At 40.8% G+C, this 21,538-nt stretch overlaps 1 protein-coding gene across 1 annotated transcript in view; it reads left to right on the top strand.

The window, feature by feature from the left end:
- The first annotated feature begins 275 nt into the window (after nucleotides 1–275).
- Nucleotides 276–21,538, top strand: part of LOC122799214 (protein NATD1-like) — a 491,574-nt gene continuing 470,311 nt past the window's right edge. Inside the window, exon 1 of the mRNA XM_044068132.1 lies at nucleotides 276–471. Within this exon, the coding sequence (XP_043924067.1) occupies nucleotides 291–471 (181 nt within the window). The 5' untranslated portion in view covers nucleotides 276–290. The remainder of the gene's footprint in view (nucleotides 472–21,538) is intronic.

The following is a 21,538-nucleotide window of genomic DNA, read 5'->3' as shown; positions in this document are numbered from 1 at the left end:
CCAGAAATATAGACCAAAGAAGTTGACAGATATGCTGGCTTCTTTAAGCCTCTCAGCAAACGTTATGTTAAGTGAACTGCCTTTTCGTTAACTTGCTGTGTGTGCGTTTATAGCTGTTAAGAACAAAACTTAAAACGAAATAATGTTAACCGGATGATGGCTACGTGCTGAAACTTCTGCCTAAAGTCTGAAGGGGAAAAAAATCCTGCAGGACTTCCCTGCCGCCAGTAGGTGGAAGCAGCCCGTAAGGTCTTCGCACTTTTTACAGTGTCATTTCTCTATTATTAAATATGGCAGTTAAACTGTTGGTGGGGCGCGTCGGTTATAGGAATATTTCTGCGTTGATTAGAACTTGTAATTTTTCGTTTACTACACAAGTTCAGTTTAGTGCTTTGAACGATCACCGCAAAGATGGACTGAGGGTGATACATGATCGGGATCAGTGCCAGTTCACAGTGTTGCTCGGCAGCGGTAAGTTACAGGTACACTTCCTTCATCTGGCAGGTAAAAGCCAAAAACTTGTTTTTGGAGGAAAATGAGAGAGGTTTGGAAGTGCTGGCGCCACCATGTGGTTGATTACCCATGTTGTCAGAATATCTGCTCCGGTACTATTACGTGGCTAATTAATGCGATGCACACGGAAATATGTATATAATTGTTAAATATCGAAACGCGCATTATCTCTTGGACTGAAATAGCATTTTTATGTCTTTTGAGTGGCAAAGTGCAGCGACATTCGCACGTTCTTTCGTAGCAACCGAATCAGCGTTAGAAGTAATATAATCTCTCAACTGTCTTAGTTTTGCCTGCTAGTTTTGGACTTTACCTCGTTGGTGGTACTGCAGTAGCGTTGTCGCCTCACAGTAAGACGCTGTTTCAGTTAGAGCGTCTTCTGCGTAGAGACATGCGTGAATGGGCGTACCTTCGTTGAAGGTTGTGCGTCAGGCCTGGCAAGCTGGTACGTAAAAATCAACTGCCAATCATTAGCGGACCAGAGTTCCGCTGTGGCGACCCCTAACCGGGAAAAGCCGAAAGACACAAACAAACAAACCTCATAGAATAATGGGTGAGGGTTAAATCATTACATAATTCAAATCACTACAGTTACAGACTGCTATAAATTCTCTTGTTCTGTCGATTTTCTGAGTGAATTTTGTCTACAGTTTCCACCTTTTTAAATGCCCAGAGTAGAAATGTGAGATTTTGCAGGACAAACCATACCCAAGGTTAGGACAGAGGAGAGAACTTCATCCCTCCTCCCCCAAAATAAAGTTTTGCAGCGTTTGATACTTATTTATGTATTTATTTATATTTGTTGACCGGGAGTGTCCGACTGGCCGTAGGTCCATTTTCAGCGGATGCCCAGGGAAAAAAGCTCCACAGTTAAAATAAACAGACAGTAGTTACATTGGATTACATAGCGATTAACAATTTACATAGCAATTACTTACAACATATTTACAGATGAGCATAGTACATCAGTAGACAACTAGAATCTTTATCTGTGAACACATTGCATTTAAGTTACCTGGCACTTGCTCACTAAGTCAGCACTAAACAATTAAAAGCACTACACCCTCACAAACTCCCCTTGAGTACCTTGTTCCCCATTGGCCCTTTTTTCAATTATAAAGAAATTCCCAATACTATTCTAGCATGTCCAAAGGTCAGTTGTCAATCTCCTTTCTGGTCCAGCTGGTGAATCTGGGAATCTTGAGGCAATGTTACAACTGGCTCATGTACACAGACAACCCTCTCCTCCTCCCAACAAATTCCAACACATGTGAGAGATGCAACCATATAGCCAAACTGGAGGCTAAGCTCTCTCAACTCAGTACTGGCGTAACCAGTCAGGAGGAGAAGGAAACCACATTCACTACAATTCCAGTCTCACATAGACCTACCACGACAGCAAACCAAACACATAAACACACAAAAACATATTGGAGGCTCTAAATAAAAATCTGCCTAAGCAGCAGAGACCTCCAAAGCAGACACCCAAGCAACCGCTACCCCAAAACAAAACACGTGCAACACATAGCTCACAAAGCCAGTGTGCTGAACAGTCACAGCCCTTAAGGCTAAACAACACACATGATACACTTGTAATAGGTGACTCTATCGTCAGGCACACTGAGGTCCCACTCACCAGGCTGATCAAGGAGAAGGTCACGGTGAGCTGCCTGTCGGGCACTAGGATCCGCCACATAACACAAGCACTCAGGTCACTCCAAGGCAAGTATAAATATGACTCAGTCATTGTCCATGCTGGTGTGACTGACCTGAGACGTACCTCCCTGGGCTACATGAAAAGAGACCTAGAGGAGCTCTCTGAGCATGTAGCCCAGGCCGGTATGACCCTGACCTTGAGTAGCATCTTACCCTCACCAAGAATGATGCCACAATATGAAGACAAGATGATCAATTTCAACAATTGGCTTAAGTATTGGTGTCATTCAAAGGGGATCCACTGCCTGTCAGCCTGGGAGGACATGCTTGACAAGCCACGATGCTTTGCTAGGGACGGCTTGCACCTGTCACCCCTGGGCTTTCGGATATTGGCAAATGCTCTTGCTACCCCCATAGTGCCTTTTTTAGGCAAGGCTCAAAAGACAAACCCACCTCCATAGGTATCACAAGGGATAAGAAACTAAGAGTAATGCTACTCAACGCCAGAACTCTAAACCTCAAGATGCATGCACTCGAAACTCTCCTCAGCATGGAGAACATCGATATCTGTGCAGTAACAGAAACCTGGTTCAAGGCTCCCGTGAGCACCCCAGCACTACCAGGTTATACATCATACCATGCTTTTCGGCCCCAAAACTTGGACCGAACCACAAAAGGAGGGGGAGTATCAATATTCGTCAAAGATACCCACACCTCCAGGTTGGTGGCACAGCACGAAGCATCAGAGACTATCCATGTGCAACTAACAGTGGGTAAAACTGCCTTCCAGTTTATAGCCTGCTACAGACCACCCTCCCAAACCCAGGAACCCCACTCGGCCTTCCTGAGAACACTGGAAAATATGAAAGTCTCTCCAAACACCATTATATTGGGCGACTTCAACTACCCAAACATAGACTGGGAGCATTACTCTAGCTCCAACACCCTAGCCCAAAGGTTCCTAGAATTTATAAACTCAAATGCTATGGAACAACTTGTTACCACTCCCACAAGAGGGAAAACATACTGGACCTGATCATCACCAACATGGGGACTCTATGCTCCAGACCAGAAGTGTATCCCTCACTGGTAAGATCAGACCATAAACTAATCTCACTGGATATTCACATCCCGACCCCACCCCCTGCCCAGAAAACCACAGTGAAAAACTTCTCTAAAGCAAATTTCACACTCCTCAAAACCTAGGTGGAATCCTTCAAAGCCCCCGGGCTTGTGGAAAATATGGCCCAGACCGCAGAATCCTTTATAAACGCATTCTATTAACACCTTCAGGAATGCATGGATCATGCAATTCCAAATAAAACCAAGACCCAATCCTCCAAAGGCAGACGTCCTGTCTGGTGGACCCCAGCCATAAACAAACTATACAATAGAAGGAGGAAGCTACTACATGATAGAGCAAAATCCAATAAAAGGGAAGGCATCTCTGATCAGTATTAGCAAAAAACTACGGGCACTCATAAAATCGTCTAAGGCCAGCTTCGAGAGAAAAATTGCACAGGACACTAAGGATAATCACAAGGCTTTCTTTAGTTATGTTAGGAACCTGGGTGGGAATTCCCAGATATGCTCAAAATTAGTCCAAAATGACAAAAAATACACTGAACCCACAGACATTGCCAACATCCTAGCTTACCGGTTCAGCGCAAATTTTTCTCCCCCCTCCCCACCAAAAGGGCAAATATCTATCCCAGCAGAGTGCTGCACCCCTGACATCTCAGATGCTCAGGTAAGAGCCGCCCTCTCCAAAGCAAAAAACACAGCATCAATGGGACCAGATGGTGCCCCAGGCTGCGTCCTACATGAACTCCAAGAAGAGCTAAACCCAAACATAAAACTACTGTTCAATCTCAGCCTTACTACAGGATATGTACCCAAAGAGTGGCGTACAGCAACAGTGGTCCCTCTCCACAAAGGTGGTGCCTCAACGGATCCTGGAAACTATCGCCCTATAAGCCTGACTAGCTTGGTCTGCAAAGCTATGGAAAGGATCATCATGGACCTCATAAATAAAGATATTGGGGACCTACAGACACTGGATCTTAACCAGTTCGGCTTTGTTAAGGGCAGATCCTGCCTCTTAAACCTGGTCGATTTCTTTGAAACAGTCATCAAGGCCATTGACAAGGGAAGGTGGTCCACACAGCCTACCTGGACCTCGCAAAAGCCTTCGATACAATACCCCACTCGGGCATTATAGATAAGCTCACCAGCTTAAATATAAACCCCTATGTCACTAGATGGGTTGCAAACTGGCTCAAGGACAGAACCCACATTGTTAGAATTGCTGGAGCCATGTCAGACTCCAAACCAGTTACAAGTGGTGTCCCACAAGGCTCAGTCCTGGGACCTCTCTTGTTCGGTATATATTTCTCGGAGGTAAGGCCAACACGGAAGGACTGTGGCTGACCAAGTTCGCAGATGACTGCAAACTGGGCGCCATAATCGACTCTCCAGCTGACACAAGCATCCTCCAAAAGGGCCTCATAGAATCAGACAACTGGTGCCAGAGCCATGGCCTCAAGCTAAACGTCAAAAAGTGTATAGTCATCCCCTTTGGCAAAAACAAAGTGCCCATAAATTACCACATAAGTGGTAATCCATTAAGTTCAGAAGAAGTAATTAGGGACCTGGGGACCCAAGTTGATAGCACTCTCTCATTTGGCAACCACATGGCCAAAGTGGTTAGAAAAACATTTTATATAGCCCACCTAATCATGAAGGGATTCACATCTAGATCAGGGGAGGTCATCGTGCCTCTTTACTCATCCCTCATCAGGCCCATAATTGAGTACAATGCTCCTTTTGGGATGTACCTTACCAGACACCTGCAGCAACTGGAAAGACCCCAAAGTACCTCACCAAGAGGATCAAAGGGCTCAAACAGATGCCATATGCTGCCCGGTTAAAGAAACTCCAGCTTTACTTAGTGGCATACCACCTGCTCAGAGGCGATCTGTGCCTGACGTATAAAGCCATGTCCAACCCGGAATTAATGGACATGCTGCACCTCAGAAAATCCAAATCCCATCGAGCTATGCGCTCGAGAGACTTGAACCTCAGCACTGAAATAAATAGGACATGCTGGAGGGACAGATTCATAACCCAGAGGCTCCCTTCACTCTGGAATAAAATCCTGGTCCAGGTTAGGCAGAGTCCCTCATTGACTCTCTTCAAGAGGAATCTTGATGAGTGGATGGGAGATCGTAGGTTTACCCCGGGTATCACTTCTGTGTCACTGTTAGACAGAGGCACAGTATACTAACCTTGAAAAAGGGCATAGCAAAATTAATTTAAAATGGGTGGCAAAAGCCAAACACACTCTGGCTAGGCTTCTAAATGCCCTAGGGCAGATAGCCTAGTATGAACCTATGAACCTAACAGACATTAACAAATGTTAAAATAAGAAGTTCCTGCTGTATAAGTACTAGGCTTATGAGCATCTGAGCTTGCTATAATCAAGGTAGTTAGTGGAGTGGAAAGAAAGGCAGTGGTTGGATGGAGTGGGTGATATTAGAGTGGGAGTTGCAAGGGCATAGCCAGCATGTTTTTAAGTGCGTTTTAGTAAAGTTTTGAAGTGGGTACATGATGGTACGGAGGTAATTGTGGGTGGGAGGGAGTTCCATAATTTGGCTATGGTGCAAGAGAATAGTGCTTCACCAGCAGAGTTATTGGCTTTAGTGATTTGCAAGTGATTTTTGTTGATGGATCTTAGTGGTCTGGTGGTGCGATAGGGTTGGAGTAGATTCTAGAGGGATGGGACATTTAGTGGATGGTTTACTAGTTTGTGTGCTAGTGAGAGTTGATACCATTAAAGGAGGTGAGGGAGTTCAAGCCAGCCCAGTTCAGCAAGTGAGAGACAGTGGTGACTACGGTAGGATGCCCCTGTGGTGAATTTGGCAATTTTGTTGTAGCAGGTCTCTAGCTTGTTTAGATCGCATTGCCTTAGGTTGGTATATATTGGAGAGGCATAAAGTAGGGTGGAGATAAGGTGGGAGTTTGCTATTGAAATCTTTGCTGCTTTGGTGAGAAGATGCTTATTTCTGTTTAACTCTCCTAGTTTTTTGTGGACTTTTTTTATGGTCATGGATATGTGAATGTCAAATTTTAGTTTATTGTCTATTTCCACTCCTAGCAATTTGGTGTGTTCAGTTGGGTATATAGTGGTGTTGTCTTTTGCTGTGATGTTAAAGTGAGAGTTGTTTTGAGTATGTATGTTTGGTAGGTTGGAAGATGAGTAGTTTAGTTTTGTTTGGGTTGAGTATTAATTGGGCATCGGATAACCAAGTTTCAACAGAGGAAAAGGCTTCCTGTATAACGTTTTGCAGTTTGGGTAGGGACTGGGCTGAGCAGATGATGGTCGAGTCATCTGCGTATTGTATGTGTGCCATGTGTGGTGGCAGAGGCTAGATTATTTGTGAAAACAGAGAAGAGTAGGGGTCCAAGGATTGATCCTTGGTGAAACCCTATGGAGACAGGTAGTTGGGGTGATATGTCATTCTGCCATACAATGGATTGTTGGCGGTCAGACAGGTAACTCTGAAACCAGTTGGTGACTGATTGTGAGAAGGATAGGTTATTGAGGACAGAGATAAGTTGTTTGTGTGGGACCATGTCAAATGCTTTAGATAGGTCTAGGAAAGTAGCAGAGGAGAGAGAGACATTGTTTTTATGCTGAAGGATAGTGTTAGTAAAGGACAGTAAGGCAGTGGTGGTGCTATGGTTTGGTCGGAAACCATGCTGAGTATTGGAAAGGAGGTTGTTAGTAAGGAGGTACTCTGAGACCTGAGAGTGTATGCATCTCTCTAGTATTTTGGAGAGTGGAGAGAGAATAGCTATGGGGCGGTAATTGGTTAGTTCTGTGGAGGGTCCGCCTTTGTGGAGGGGAATTATATGTGATACTTTCCACAGTGTGGGAACATAACTTTCTGACAGAGATCGGTTAATCAAGATGGATACTGGGTAGGCCAGAGCATCAGCTGCGATTTGTAGGTATTCACTTGGGAAGTTGTCTGTTGCTAGTTTGGTGGGCTTAAGTTTAGTTAAGAGTTTTTTTATGTTGGAGGTAGGTACAGGAGAAAAAGAGAAGGCAGTGGGGAGATTAGTAGTTGAAGGTGTGGGTTGGAGGGGAGGTTGGTTGTGTTGTTTAGCTAGTGATAGTATGGTTTGTGTGAAGTGTGTGTTGAATGAGGTAGCAATATTTTCTGAGGAGTGAGGGATGTTAGGAGGAGGGGTACTGACTTTACCTGAGTGGAGGATGAAGTTTATGGAGGACCAGAATTGTTTGGGGGCTGTGTTCGGAGAAGTCTAGGGCAGACTGGTAGTATTGGAAATTGTCCTGTTTTATTAGCTTTTTGACCGTATTGCGTAGTTCTAGGAATTTCTGTCTAGTTGAGGGGGTCTTGGTTTTGCACCAGTGCTCCCAGGCTTTATCCCTGTTTTTCATTTCTGACTTAGTGGTTTTCTGTAGCCATGGGGAGGGTTGTGCTTTGATTCTGGAAAGTCTTATGGGGGCATGGTAATTAAGGATGCTCAGGAAGGTAGTATTAAAAAATGCAACTGCGTCATCAAGACTGAGGTACTTTAGAGGATGCCAGTTACATTCTTTGAGGGATGAGATGAATGTGAGTGGGTTAAAGTTTATTTTTTTATGTATCTGACGGTAGATGACAGGTTTAGCTTGGTATAGGTATTTTTCAGTAGGAATGTTGGGGGGTGATCACTGAGGCTATCTGATAAGCAGCCTGTTATATATGACTGGGGCTCTTACTGACTAGTATCCAATCTAGGGTAGTGTGCTTGCTGGAGTTTTTATTTATCCTGGTTGGTGACTGGACTAGTTGGGTGAAGCCATGAAGGTTTACATGATGGGTTGGATGGTTGCCAGAACAGGATTGCCAGTCAATATTGAAATCACCTAAAATTATAGTTTCTTGGGGGAGATGGTGGGTAGACCAGCTGAGGAGGTTTTCTAGTGGAGGGATGTTTTGGCCAGGTGGGAAGTAGCATCCAGTTATGGTGATGGTTTTGTTTTGGTTTATTTTGAGGTTGGTATATATTATTTCTTCATTGCCTATTTGTGGAGCTGATGATTTTAAGATCTGGATGTTTAGATGCTGTTTAAATATTATAGCTACACCACCTCCTTTCTTGTTTAGCTGGTCTACTCTTAGTATGCCATAACCTGTAGGGAGTATTTGCTCACTGGTAATGTGAGGTTTTAGCCAGGTGTTTGTCAGGATGACTATATCTGGGGAGTACAAGTCTATGGTGGTATGGAGTTCATGGACTTTGTTGGATATACTTCTAATATTTAGGCTTAGTAGAAGGAAGTCATTTGGCTTTCTATTGTCTGTAATATGGGAGAAGATGTGGTTTCTAGTCTGATTATGAGGATTGGGGTTGGAGACGGTAGGGCCAGGGTTGGGGTGGATATCTCCACTTAGGGCTAGTTTTGATATGCATGAGGTTATTAGTTTTCTCAGTTTTTGAATGTGTTTGTTTATAAGGGAAACTTTATGATTGTGCTCTTTGGGTAATGGGTATGGTGGGAGGGTTACTATGTTAAGTTGTAGGGATGCTTTATGTTTGAGTAGTATAGTTGGTAGAATATGTGGGGGTGCATAGGGATGGTTCTTGAGTTGGTGGGAGGAGAGCTGAGTGAGGGTGAGACATGAGTGGTGGTGTGAGCAGTAGTACAGTGGTAGTGGTTGAATGCGGGAATGATAGAGCTTTGGTAGGATGTAAGATATGCAAGGAGAGTGCATGCAGTGAGCATAGGTAAGGTATGCTTGTAAATGTTAGTTGAGGAAGTGTGATAGTAGTGGGAAAATGGAGGAGGTAGTGTTGGGTTAGTGCTGTGGTTGGCTATTGGAAATATGGGAGGGGTTTGTGAGTGTAATAAAGGTGGAACCACTGGGGGCGGGAGGAAATAGGGGGTAGGGTGGGGAGCGAAGCGGGTAGAGACCCTATGGCTCTTATGCTTATGCTGCTTCATATAACATTTATGTATTTCAGAACATAATTGTTTTTTGCAAATATTAAAGAAAATATTAAAGAGATAAAAATATTATAGAAAACTTAGGAAATTTTTTTCATACAATTTCTGGACATTTGCCATTTTTTTTTCCACGGGGACAGCTGCCCAAGCAGGGACTGGCCTGGGCAAAAAGGGAAAGGTGGTAGCCCTAATATTGACTGCCAATACTTTAAAAGTGTTCCTTGTTCAAGGCCATCCTTAGGTCATTTGGATCTATTTGGCCCACATAGCCCTCCCCCCGAATTATGTTTTGATAGTATCATTATGCTTTATATGACTCATAGATTTGCCTGAGTGACATTACAGCAAATGACAAGGCATTTCTTTACTGGCAGTTCTGCTCCCACAGTTGTTACAAGACTTGTAAATGGAGCAGACTGTGATGACCGTGCCATGGCCCAGCAATCAAGGAGCATCAATCCTCACCACTAACACCAGGGAGGTCGTCTCCTAGAGGAGGAAAGGATAACTAATACACACAGTAAAGTACAATTTCCATTAAGTGCACACAGAGATCACAGTCAGTCTGGGGCTGGCTGCTCCCTTGCTCACCAGGTCCCCAATAAGACTCCCCAGTAGCACAGCTATAGGGTCCAGTTTTCAGCCTAACTAGGCAGGCTAGAACCCGCAGTACCCTCTCTGTCCAAACAGCGCTTCGTGTCCCTGCCCAAGTAGCTGACACAACACACACACTTTGAGACAAATATTAATACAACTTCACAGACACTCATGGGAAAGGCTGACACAGATTCTCCAGTTGTGCCCCTTTACCCAGACTATACGGTAGTAATTACTGCCACCACCCAGTTAATAATATCAGCTACTAAAAGGACCTTAAAAGGTTGTCCAATTATTACTGTGCAATATTAATATCCAATGGTAATGTGACTATACAGTCTAAGGCTTATTGGAAGGGCTTAGGCAGTAAACTCTATAAATATATAATGTACTCTAAAGCATACTTCATCTCTACACAAAGCAGCCACAGGTAGAAGGTTTTAAAACTATTTAATAATAAATAATTAAAACACAAAACAAATCTACTACACCACAGAGATATCTAAGAGTTCACAAATCACACAGAAACTTAAAATAATACAGTAGGACAGGTCTGGTTTCAAAGAAAAATACCTAATTAATCTTTACTAGCTTTAACTATTCCTACAAGATATCACAGTGCTAAAAACTTACATGAGCATAAGCAGTGTGCTGATAACTTAGATATCCAGATCAAAATGCTTTAGGTCTCTTGTGAGAAATAGTATTTAAATGTTACTAACAAACATGTCTCTAAGGCCCTCCTAAAATTACATCATTTTTGACACTTTGGTTTTCCCAGTATTCATATTGCATCATCTTAACACCTGGTCTGAGTTCTCAAGCCACAAACTGCATTATTTAGCAATCTAACACTTGCACAGAAACTTACAACAATAGAAGACATTTCACATGTATATACTAACAGAAACAAAAGCAGTAAAGCACCTTCCATATCTAAATTCTAGTCATAAAATTTCACCTAAAACAATGGGCTTGAAATCTTCATCCAGCCGCCCTCGGGCCAAATTCTAAAATTAAAGGATACAACATGCTTCACTGGGCCAGTAGAGTGCAATGTTGTCACCTATTTTGCAGTTCCACATTTCACAGTATTTTCCTACATTTAAAAACACAAGCCTGTATTTTGCATTTATTTATACAGTTGATAGAATTATATATTAAATTCTATTTGACTAGGCTGGCAGCCTTCGCCCATCTCTCCCCAGTCGTCACACAGACATAATCTTTCATCATGCATTTCACTAGTGGCTATTACCGAATTATAAAAGTTTTATGCCTCTTATATGTCTCACAGTCAGAGCCAGCCTTAGGTCATTTAGACCAAGTGAGCACAATAGAGCCCGGTACTAAAGGGAAGAGGTCCACTATTTGAGGAGAGGAGAAGTTTTGGTGCATTAAGAGTGTTCAGAAGTGAGCATTAGTGAAGCTCTTTGGTACAGTTTGAAAGCAGAGTAGAGTTTTTTTTCTTGAATGGCATAAAGTGTAGTGGCTGCTTGTAACATGTAGTGGGAAGTTTTCTACAGTTTAAAAGTGAGGATTTTGTGTGTGTGTGTGTGTGTGTGTGTGTGTGTGTGTGTGTGTGTGTGTGTGTGTGTGTATATATATATATATATATATATATATATATATATATATATATATATATTGTTCAGGGAAGAACGGACCAGGTTTGCTCCTTATAGTGTACCTGTACAGCCTTAAAGATGATGAGAGCTTCCTCCCTGGAATGCAACTACTACAGTCCAAGAGCAAGCATTGCAGCACTGCAGCAAGATGACTGGGCAGACTCTGTCAGAGTTTGAGGTGCACGTTTTGTATTTTTTTCTACCTTTCAGAAGTGCAGTATACCTCTCACATAACTGATCCAGCTTTTTTTCACTAGACTTGCAGGATGCCATTCATTCACATATTTATCTTACATTCCCTGTCCCATGTTACCACTGTGGACTGGTACCAATTCATGTGGGAGAATGTATGCACATTGAAGATGCATTACATTTAGGTGTCCCTATACAAGAAGTACAGGTTGATGAAAGTTTCTTTGGTCTTGCAAAGTACAAGAAGGGCTAGAAGGTTTACAACAGTGACAGATGAGTCTGAAATGTATAAATGCTGCAATAACCAGACATGCATCACTTTTGTAGCCAACCAACAATGCTGCAACACTGTTTACTGTCATCACTATATACTGTAGTCTGCTGGAAAGTAAGTGGGTGAATTATCATCATGACATCGTCGGTCATTCAGAATTTAATGAATCCTCATTCAGAATTTAGTGAACTCTGTATCAGGAGTCAATACTAATGCTGTTAAAGAATTTTGGTCATGTGACAAGATCTTCAAGGCTGTGAATGGATCAAGGGATCAGATTGTGCATTAGTACCTAGATGAATGTACGTGGGGGGACAAATAATTCAGGTGCTTGCTCATTGCCTTTGATAACATGTTATTGCACATCCAAGGAGAGGGAATTGCTTCAGAACAGGGAATAGTTTCCATCTGAAGAAAGAAATGAATATATGTCTCTTTTTTTAGATCTTTTGTGTTTGTATTTACCTGATATTTTTTTGCAAATACTCTGTTTTGCATTGCTTGATAGCAGGGATAACATTCCAGACAATGACTGAAGCAAATATTTGTCTCTGTCACTGTGATATTTTTTCTTCCTTTCTGTGTCTGGATTGACATGTCACTTATTTGCAGATGCTCCATTTTAGATTGTGTGACAGCAAGGGGAATAAGGGGGTGGTTATCATCCTTATGAGTGACTGAACTGAATATTTTACTTTGTGGTATTTTTTAGTAGCTACTTCATTTTTAGACTGAAGCATTCTTTAGCTGTCAGTTTGGGATTCATGTGTTGTGTTTGTATGTGACTGCAGTGTCCACATTCTGCTTCTTTTATACAACTGTCTCATATTCAATGTTCTACCCTTACATTATCAATGATTTTGGGTGCAGAGTTAAGGGGGTGGTTGTCCCCCTCTAATAACGGTCTTTACATTGTGACTGGGCTATGAGGCTTACTCAAGCACTGCAATCTTAAGGCAACTTCAGGTGGCAGCTACAGTTAGTAGTGTGTTTATGGCAGCATCATTAGTAAAGCAGGGTTTGCTACAGTGCATCTTTGATGTGTCTTAATCTTAATAATCTCCTCTGCTTTCAATCTTCAGATTAGAGAGTCAGGAACAAAGGACCTTAAAATCAAGATAATCAGATTGCCCTTAATTCACATAAAGTATGTATATTCAGCTGCTCTCCTCCAAAAAAAAAAAAGAAAGCAATTCTGATGGACCCTGCCATTAACAAACTCTACAACAGAAGGAAGAAACTGTTGCAGAAAAAAGTGAAACCCCAAGACTGGAAAAACTCCCTTATTAGCCTCAACAAAAAGTTGAGATCCCTCATCAAAACCTCTAAAGCTAGCTATGAAGGCAGACTTGTGGCAGACACTAAAAATAACCACAAAGCCTTCTACAGTTATATCAAGAATCTCCACAGCAATATCCAGATTTGCTCTGAGTTACTGTACAATTGTACCTCCTATACTGAGCCAACAGATATTGCCAACATACTGGCCTACAGATTCAGTGCCAACTTTACCCCTCTCTTTCCCCGTAAAGGACCAATCACAATACCGGAAGAATGCCAGGCACCCAGCATTTCTGCAGCACAGGTTAAAGCTGCATTGTCCAAGGCCAGGAATACAGCTTCCATGGGACCCGACAATATCCTTGGTTGTGTTTTACATGAACTACAAAGTGAACAGGCACCACACCTGTGTGCCCTGTTCAATCACAGCCTCACCTCAGGCTTTGTCCCTACAGAATGGCACACTGCTACAGTCATCCCACTCCATAAAGGGGGAGTGACTACAGACCCTTGGAATTATCGCCCCATTACCCTGATGAGTCTGATATGTAAGGCTATGAAACGCATCATCATGGACTTAATTAACAAGGATATAGGGAATCTCCAAACTCTGGATCCCATGCAATTTGGTTTTGTGAAGGGTAGATCATGCCTGCTCAACTTGGGTAACTTCTTTGATTCAGTCACCAGAGCTGTGGATGAGGGCACAAGGCAGTTCATACAGCTTACTTCGATCTGGCCAAGGCCTTTGCTACCATTCCCCACTCAGGAATTATTAATAGACTCACCAAACCAGGTATCAACCCCTAAATCACTAGGTGGGTTGCCAATTGGCTAACAGATAGAGCCCACAGTGTGAAAGTAGCAGACTCCAAGTCAGACTGCTGACCAGTCACGAGTAGAGTCCCACAGGGATCGGTCCTGTGTCCTCTCCTGTTTGGCATCTACTTCTCAGAAGTCCAGGCCAACATGGAGGGACTCTGGCTGACCAAGTTCGCTGATGATTGCAATCTGGGAGCCATTATTAACTCCCCAAGTGATGTAGACATCTACAGAAAGGCCTCACTGAGACCAGCAAGTCGAGACCATGGCCTTAAGCTTAATGCCAAAAAAAATGCATTGTCATTTCCTTTGGAAAAACTCAGTTCCCACTAATTACCACATTGATGGTAGCCCACTGAACACTGACGGCGTTATAAGAGATCTGGGGACACAGGCTGACAGCAACCTTTCCTTCGACCACCACATTGCCGCTGTGGTCAGAAAGTCCTACTATGTGGCACATCTCATTACCAAGGGTTTTGCATCCAGGAAGAAAGAGGTCATCATCTCTGTCTTTTCTTCCCTCATTACACCAATCATCGAGTATAATGCCCCATTTGGCATGTACCTCACTAAACACAAGCAACAGCTGGAAAGGCCACAGAAGTACCTCATGAAGAGGATCCTAGGCCTTAAACACATGCCCTACACAGACAGACTCAAAAAATCCATCTTTTCTCTGTCACATATCATCTATTAAGTGGCAATCTCTGCTTGACTTACAAAGCCATATCTGACCCAGCCCTGTTAGAAATGTTACACGTAAAGAAATCCCAATCCCTCTGCACCACACATTCCAGGGACCTCAACCTCATTACCACAATCAACAGAACATGCTGGAAGGACAGGTTCATAACCTAGAAGACTGTCCATGCTCTGGAATAGACTTCCCATACATGTCAAGCAGAGCACCTCACTGGCCCTTTTCAAGAGAAATCTTGATGAGTGGATGGGAAATAGAAAGTTCACCCTGGGATCACTCCAGTGGCTCTACTTGATAGAGGCACTGGGAACTAACAGTGGGATGATGTTAGGGCACTTCTGTGGGCTAGGCTTGAAAAGGCTTTAGGGCCGTTGGTGTAGTACACACCTATGAACCTATTACTGTCTCCAGTTCAGTTAAAAAGACAAGGCATTTCATTATATACTCACAAGCATTTAGATATAGACGCATAATATGGAAATGCTAAGATTTTTTATTCAGCTTTTAAAAACAAATGGGCCAGTTGATTTCTAAGATAGGTGATGGTTGGCAGTCATTGGGGACTAAAAAAATCATACAAAATTACTGATCATATTTTGAATTACAGTTTACACACTGCAGTGCTTCACATGACTAGCCATTTAGCATGCATAAGTCAACCTGCACAAATATTAACATGTACTTCAATTAGAGTTGATTCTATTCTTTATTTTCTTGTATGTTAAATTTAGCTGTTGTCAAACATAAAACATAAATGTTACAATATGCTGCTTAAAAGCAAACTGCCTTTTGTCTAAAACCATGACTGAGTGGCCTACATTCAGCCATAAATCTCATCATGTAATCTCTATTATGCCAGAATAGAGATCTCCATCTGACATGATGTACCAGTTTGTGATAATTACTAACTAAACATTCCAAATAGAAAATGCTAAAAACATTTCAAAAGCATGAAGGTAGTTCATTCAAAAATGAGGACTGCTAAGGTTATGGAATTCCTTATCTAGACAGAAACATTCAAAGCTTGAGTAGTGCCTCACTCTGAAACAGTAACCATCTTGTTTGGTTTCTTGCCATTGGGATATAGTTTCTTCAGTAGAGGATGTACTAGAAATGTTGAGGATGTGTACTCACTCTAATTAGTAAATGACTTCTGTCAAATCCACCAGTATCCAACTATAAAGAAAAGACAAGTTATAGTAATGTTACCTTTTTATAGAAAAGATTAAATATTAACAGTTCAGGTGCAGATTATGCAGCATTATACCATGATCCCCCCAAAACGTGCATGCTGATTGGCCAGCGTGCCCGTTGTAAATCGAGTTATACTAATGGAAAAAGGTCCGGTCGCCCAGACTTTTTTCCATTAGTATAACTAGGTTTTTTAAAACACTGTCTCGCTATGTTAAATGGGTTTAACATAGCGAGACAGCTTTAAAATAAGCAACGGAGATCTCCGTTGCTTATTTTAAAGCTGCCTCGCTATGTTAAACCCATTTAACATAGCGAGGCAGTGTTTAAACAACGGAGAAAGCAAGATCTCCGTTGCTTTTATGTTTCGCTATGTTAAATGAGTTTAACATAGCGAGACAGTTTAAAATAAGCAACGGAGATGTCCGTTGCTTATTTTAACTGTCTCGCTATGTTAAACTCATTTAACATAGCTACACTAAAAAGCAACGGAGATCTTGCTTTCTCCGCTTTTGCACAGCTCTGATGTACTGCGCGGCGCAGTACATCAGAACTGCCGGATGCCAGACATCTGCGGAAGGGCAGTAAACAGGCATTATACTATGCCATTATTTAAGAAAAGTAATAGTTTCTTTTCTTAAATAATGTCATATAATAGCAATAACCACTTCTGGGTGTGGGTAATGCTAAATTTACCCACGGTTGGCTTTGTTTGGTCCCTCGGGCTTCGCCCTCGGGACCAAACCACGCCAACTGTGGGTAAATTTAGCATTACCCACACCCAGGCGTGGGTTATTGCTATATTATACAATGATCCCCTATTAATATTCCAAAATGTGCATGCTGATTGGCCAGAGTGGCCATTGTAAATCCGACAGTATACCAATGGAAAAAGGTCTGGTCGCCCAGACTTTTTTCCATTGGTATAAAATTGTCCCAATCCTTTTTTTTTTAATAAATAAAAAAAAAAAAAAGGAGACTTTCTTTTCTCCGTTGCTTCCGTTTCAAAGCATTGATGTACTGGATATGTGTAGGAAAGCAAGTCTCATACGTAACCAACTCTGTGGCTGTAAGTATTTTTTTCCTTAAATAATGTCATTGTATAATAGCAATAACCAACTCTGTGGCTGTGGTATATTGAAGTTTACCCACGGTTGGCTTTATTTAATCACTCGGGCTTCGCCCTTGTGATTAAACCGCGCCAACTGTGGGTAAATCTTCAATATACCACACCACGTCATCGGTTATTGCTTAAATATCCTGCTATGTCACACAAGTCTGACCTTGGAAAGTGTTTGATGGTATCATTCTAATATAAAATATATCGTCATTCTGAGAGATTATGAATATATGTTGGCAAATCTCTAAAAAGTACTATGACCTGTTTTACAGTTAATGCAGCATGATACAGGTCATCAACCTTTCTACAAAGAAAGGACAAAATAAAAACATAATGGTAACTACAACAGTGTCAACATACACTTGGTAGAAGTTTCAGAACAATTTACTGTATTGTTAAGTAACTCTGTAAGAAAGTAAATGTGTACAATAAAATTGCAACCTGCCACATTACAACATCCTGCAGAAATGTTATGCTTTAAAAATTCCAAAAGCAGCTTAAAGCACAAACCTGTATTCCGTTCTAACTGTTCTTTCGATAGCTAATGCACTCTATTTGTTGAAGAGTAAATTTTGTGGCTGTTTCACTTCTGGTCAGACTGAAAGGTTCATCACAGTCTGACTATTTAATTGATGCATGGTAGACATATCTGAAGCTAGTCAGTTAAGTCTATTATCTCTACAAATTGCAACATTTTTTCAGGGTGATCAAGAAACAATACTTAACCTAACAAAATGACAGTTTCAAATTTCCAAAAGTTTGTTGTCACTTACCAGTTGGCTGTTTGGCCCTATAAGCTCCCCTGCTGCTGATTGTGGATAATTTCAGTCCATCTCTCCAGAAACTAATGCTTTCTGCTCTGGTGGTCAAGAGTGAGTCCAGAAGCACAGTTTGTAGATCTCGGATCATGTTTAAAAAAAAAAAAAAAAAATATATATATATATATATATATATATATATATATATATATATATATATATATATATATACATATACATATACATATACATATATATATATTGTTTCTTGCAGCAAGGATAGAAACTGCTGACAGAAAGAAATCCTCATGATCTCTGGTGCTACTCAACACTCTCCAAATAAATTAAAATGCCTGTTTGAAGCTGTGCTTAATATGCAGCTCTATAATGACACATCACATCTTGAGTCTGCATAGCCAAGCATATTAAGCAGCAGTGTGTGTGATGTCATCATTTGGTGATGCAGCATTTAGTTTTGCAAACAACTGTCTGACATCAGTCACTACAGATGTCTTTCTTAGTCAGTTTATCATGCCTGCTAGTACCTACTCTGGGATTGTGGATCTGCAGTATTTTTTGGGACTAAAAATGTCTGTCACAGGCAAATTGGGTTATGGGTTCAAATGTCAACAACTAATATAAATAAATAAATGTATATATATATACTGTGTTCTAACTGTGCTCATTATTTGCACTGTATATATTTTATCTACTATGTATAGCATGTTTTTTAATCTGCTACTATCATCTCACACTTTGTAACCAAAATGGTGCCATTGCTTTACTTTCTGTACTGTATGGAGCTTTTCTCCCCAGGACTCCGCTGAAAATGGACGCCGATTGTCCAGTCGGATTATCCTGGTAAACAAATGTTAAATAAATAAATAAAAATAAATAAATAAATATATATCAAAGACAAAACCTCCATTATTCCAAAAACAAAGTTTCAAGTGTAATTTTTTTAATTCCTTGAATATCTTAAAAAAACAATAAACAAAAAACTGAAGTACTGGAAACAGCCTCCAACCAACATGACCATCACAGACTGGTTTCGCAAAAAAGCGTCATCAGTGCAAAGGTATGCAATTTGCTGTTCATTTAAATAAACTCCAGTCTACATACCCCTTATTTCAAGAGTTGCACCAATTCCAAACAGTGAAAATACATACTTAAATATACCCATACCTGCACGAATACATAACCAACAAGTACATGTGCATCAAAATTTATACTATAAATACTTTTCCAACTCACAAATTAATCCATATATTTAAAGAATACAAATATATATAGGTTCATTCAAATATGCACGTATACATATTTATATACACATACATGTGTATGTAAATACAAAAACATACTTGTACCTATATTCATAAGCATGTGCATACAAACACATGTACACATAAAAATTCTTACTTCTTAATATATGCCCATGTACATTACCATATTAGGAATAGTATTATATAAAAAATGAATTGCCAGTGTTCGTTCAAACCTGGTTTATACGTGGCCCCAAGATTCACTATCCACATTTTCTCGGGTCTATATTAGTAAATCGGAAAACCCTTTAACCGAATACCTAAATGTCGACACCTATAACACAAACCGCAAAAATCCTGAACACACTAAACAGCGAAAAATAAAATAACGAACTATCATAGTCGGCCAACCCCACCACCCGCTACATACTACCTACCCAAACAGAATAAATAAACCACATACATACACTAAAGTAAAGCACCAAAACCCTACTTCTAACCCTACACTAAATCCTACAAACAAAACTAACTATGCACTATCCTTAACCCCTCCCTAACCGTAAGGTCCGTAACTACCACACAAGTCCCCTACAGACATACACCCAAAAAAATAAATACATATACATATAACAAAACCCTACTTCCAACACTACACTAAACCCCACATACACAACTATCTATGCACTATCCTTAACCCCTCCCTAACCCTAAGGTCCGTAACTACCGCACACTTCCCCTACAGACATACACCCAAAACAAATAAATAATACACATACATACAGCTAAATAAAACCCTACTTCTAACACTACACTAAATCTTACATATATTACCTGTCTATTAACTTACCTTAACCTACATCCTAACCCTAAAGTCCTATCTATCGCACACTTACCTTACTGAGCTATACTCCAGATGGGCCAACCATTGCACTTCGACATTTCCATTTTCGCTGTTTCAGATGTTTGGCATTTCCATATTTCATGCAATACGTGTCACTCTTTCCTTATTCACAGTTACAGTCTTTCGCACTGCTAATAGGAACCCCATTTTCTCTATATGGTCTAACAACATATGCTTAAAAGAATTCGTGAAACCCTTGTCCATAATGCATTCTAATCCTATAAAAATAAAATGTGCTGAAGGATGTGACATTTTATGTTTATAAAGGGCACTTCTGGGACTCTGACAATTTATATCGCTTAGATGTACAGCAGTCTTATTTTTAAAAGCCCTAGAAGTTTGGCCAACAAAGATTGCACCACATTGGCAGATGGCCATATATACCACCCATTCTGTACTGCAGGTAATTAGCTGTCTAATGGAGTATACTTTGGAAGTATTAACACAGGTAAAAGACTTGGTGCATGATACCACCTTAAAATAAACACAATTACCACTTGTGGTACTCCCACTGGCATATTGCCATCTAAATCATGTTTATTAACCCTCCACCTTTTAAACCATGACAAATGTTCCTGTATATTCCTGCCTCTCCGGTAGCCAAATTCACAATAATCACCCAAAAATTGGGCAAAAAAATCATCCGTTTTAAGTATATACCAAAACCTATTCAGGACTTCTCTTAAAACTATTACTGCCATAGATAGTAGTAAACCTGATATTACCAGGATTCCTACTAACCCTATCCATGTCATGGCCTTAATTCAAAAGGTTCTCCCTTTTAACTTGACTAGCTGCAACACCAGCTTGTTTAACTAACGTTTCTCTATAACCCCTAAGTTTAAACCTCTCTTCCATTTTATCTTTTTCAGGTTGAAAATCATTGTCATCACTACAGATGCATCTAAGCCTCAGGAATTGGGCTTTCGGAATATTCAGTACTGTATGTCTAGCATGGCAACTATCAGCCATAAGTAAGGAATTCTTCGTGAAGGGTTTACGATAAAGTGTAGTAGCCATGGTGCCATCAATAAGCTTTGTGACATTGACATTCAGAAAGTCAATAGTAAATAATTCTAGTTTACCCACAAAACAGATATCAAATTCATTAGCATTCAAGTAGCCTACAAAGGAGTTCCACTGATCTATATTACCAGAACCAATGCACCAACAATCATCCAGAAATCTCCTCCACATGACCAGTTCTCTTCTGAAGGGGTTAGAATCATCATAAATTAGTGCCTGTTCTAAATAACCCATGAAGAGGTCTGTATAAATAGGTGCAAATGTTGTACCCATGGCTGTACCTTTACTTTGCAAGTAACACTGTGCAAAATAAAACACATTACTTTCTAATACCAGTCTAGTCAGCCTTAATAAAAACTCACTCTTTTCATAGAGTATACACCTGATATCTGTAACCGGTATTTAACTGCTGCAAGACCACCCTCATGGGGTATACTTGTATATAGGGAGTGTACATCAAGCATACCCATGAAGGCACTATTAGAAACCTGAACATCATTAATAATTTTAAGGAACTCAGTAGAATCCTTAAGACATGCTCTTAATAAACCTAATAAAGGCTTCAGTATAGACTCCAAATATATAGATAGTGG

Source organism: Protopterus annectens, chromosome 4.part0 (assembly GCF_019279795.1).
Source record: "Protopterus annectens isolate FY-2018-M chromosome 4.part0, PAN1.0, whole genome shotgun sequence".
In the NCBI taxonomy this organism is placed as follows: domain Eukaryota; kingdom Metazoa; phylum Chordata; order Ceratodontiformes; family Protopteridae; genus Protopterus; species Protopterus annectens.
Note: the sequence above shows the minus strand (reverse complement) of the source record. Positions and strands in the feature narration are given on the sequence as shown.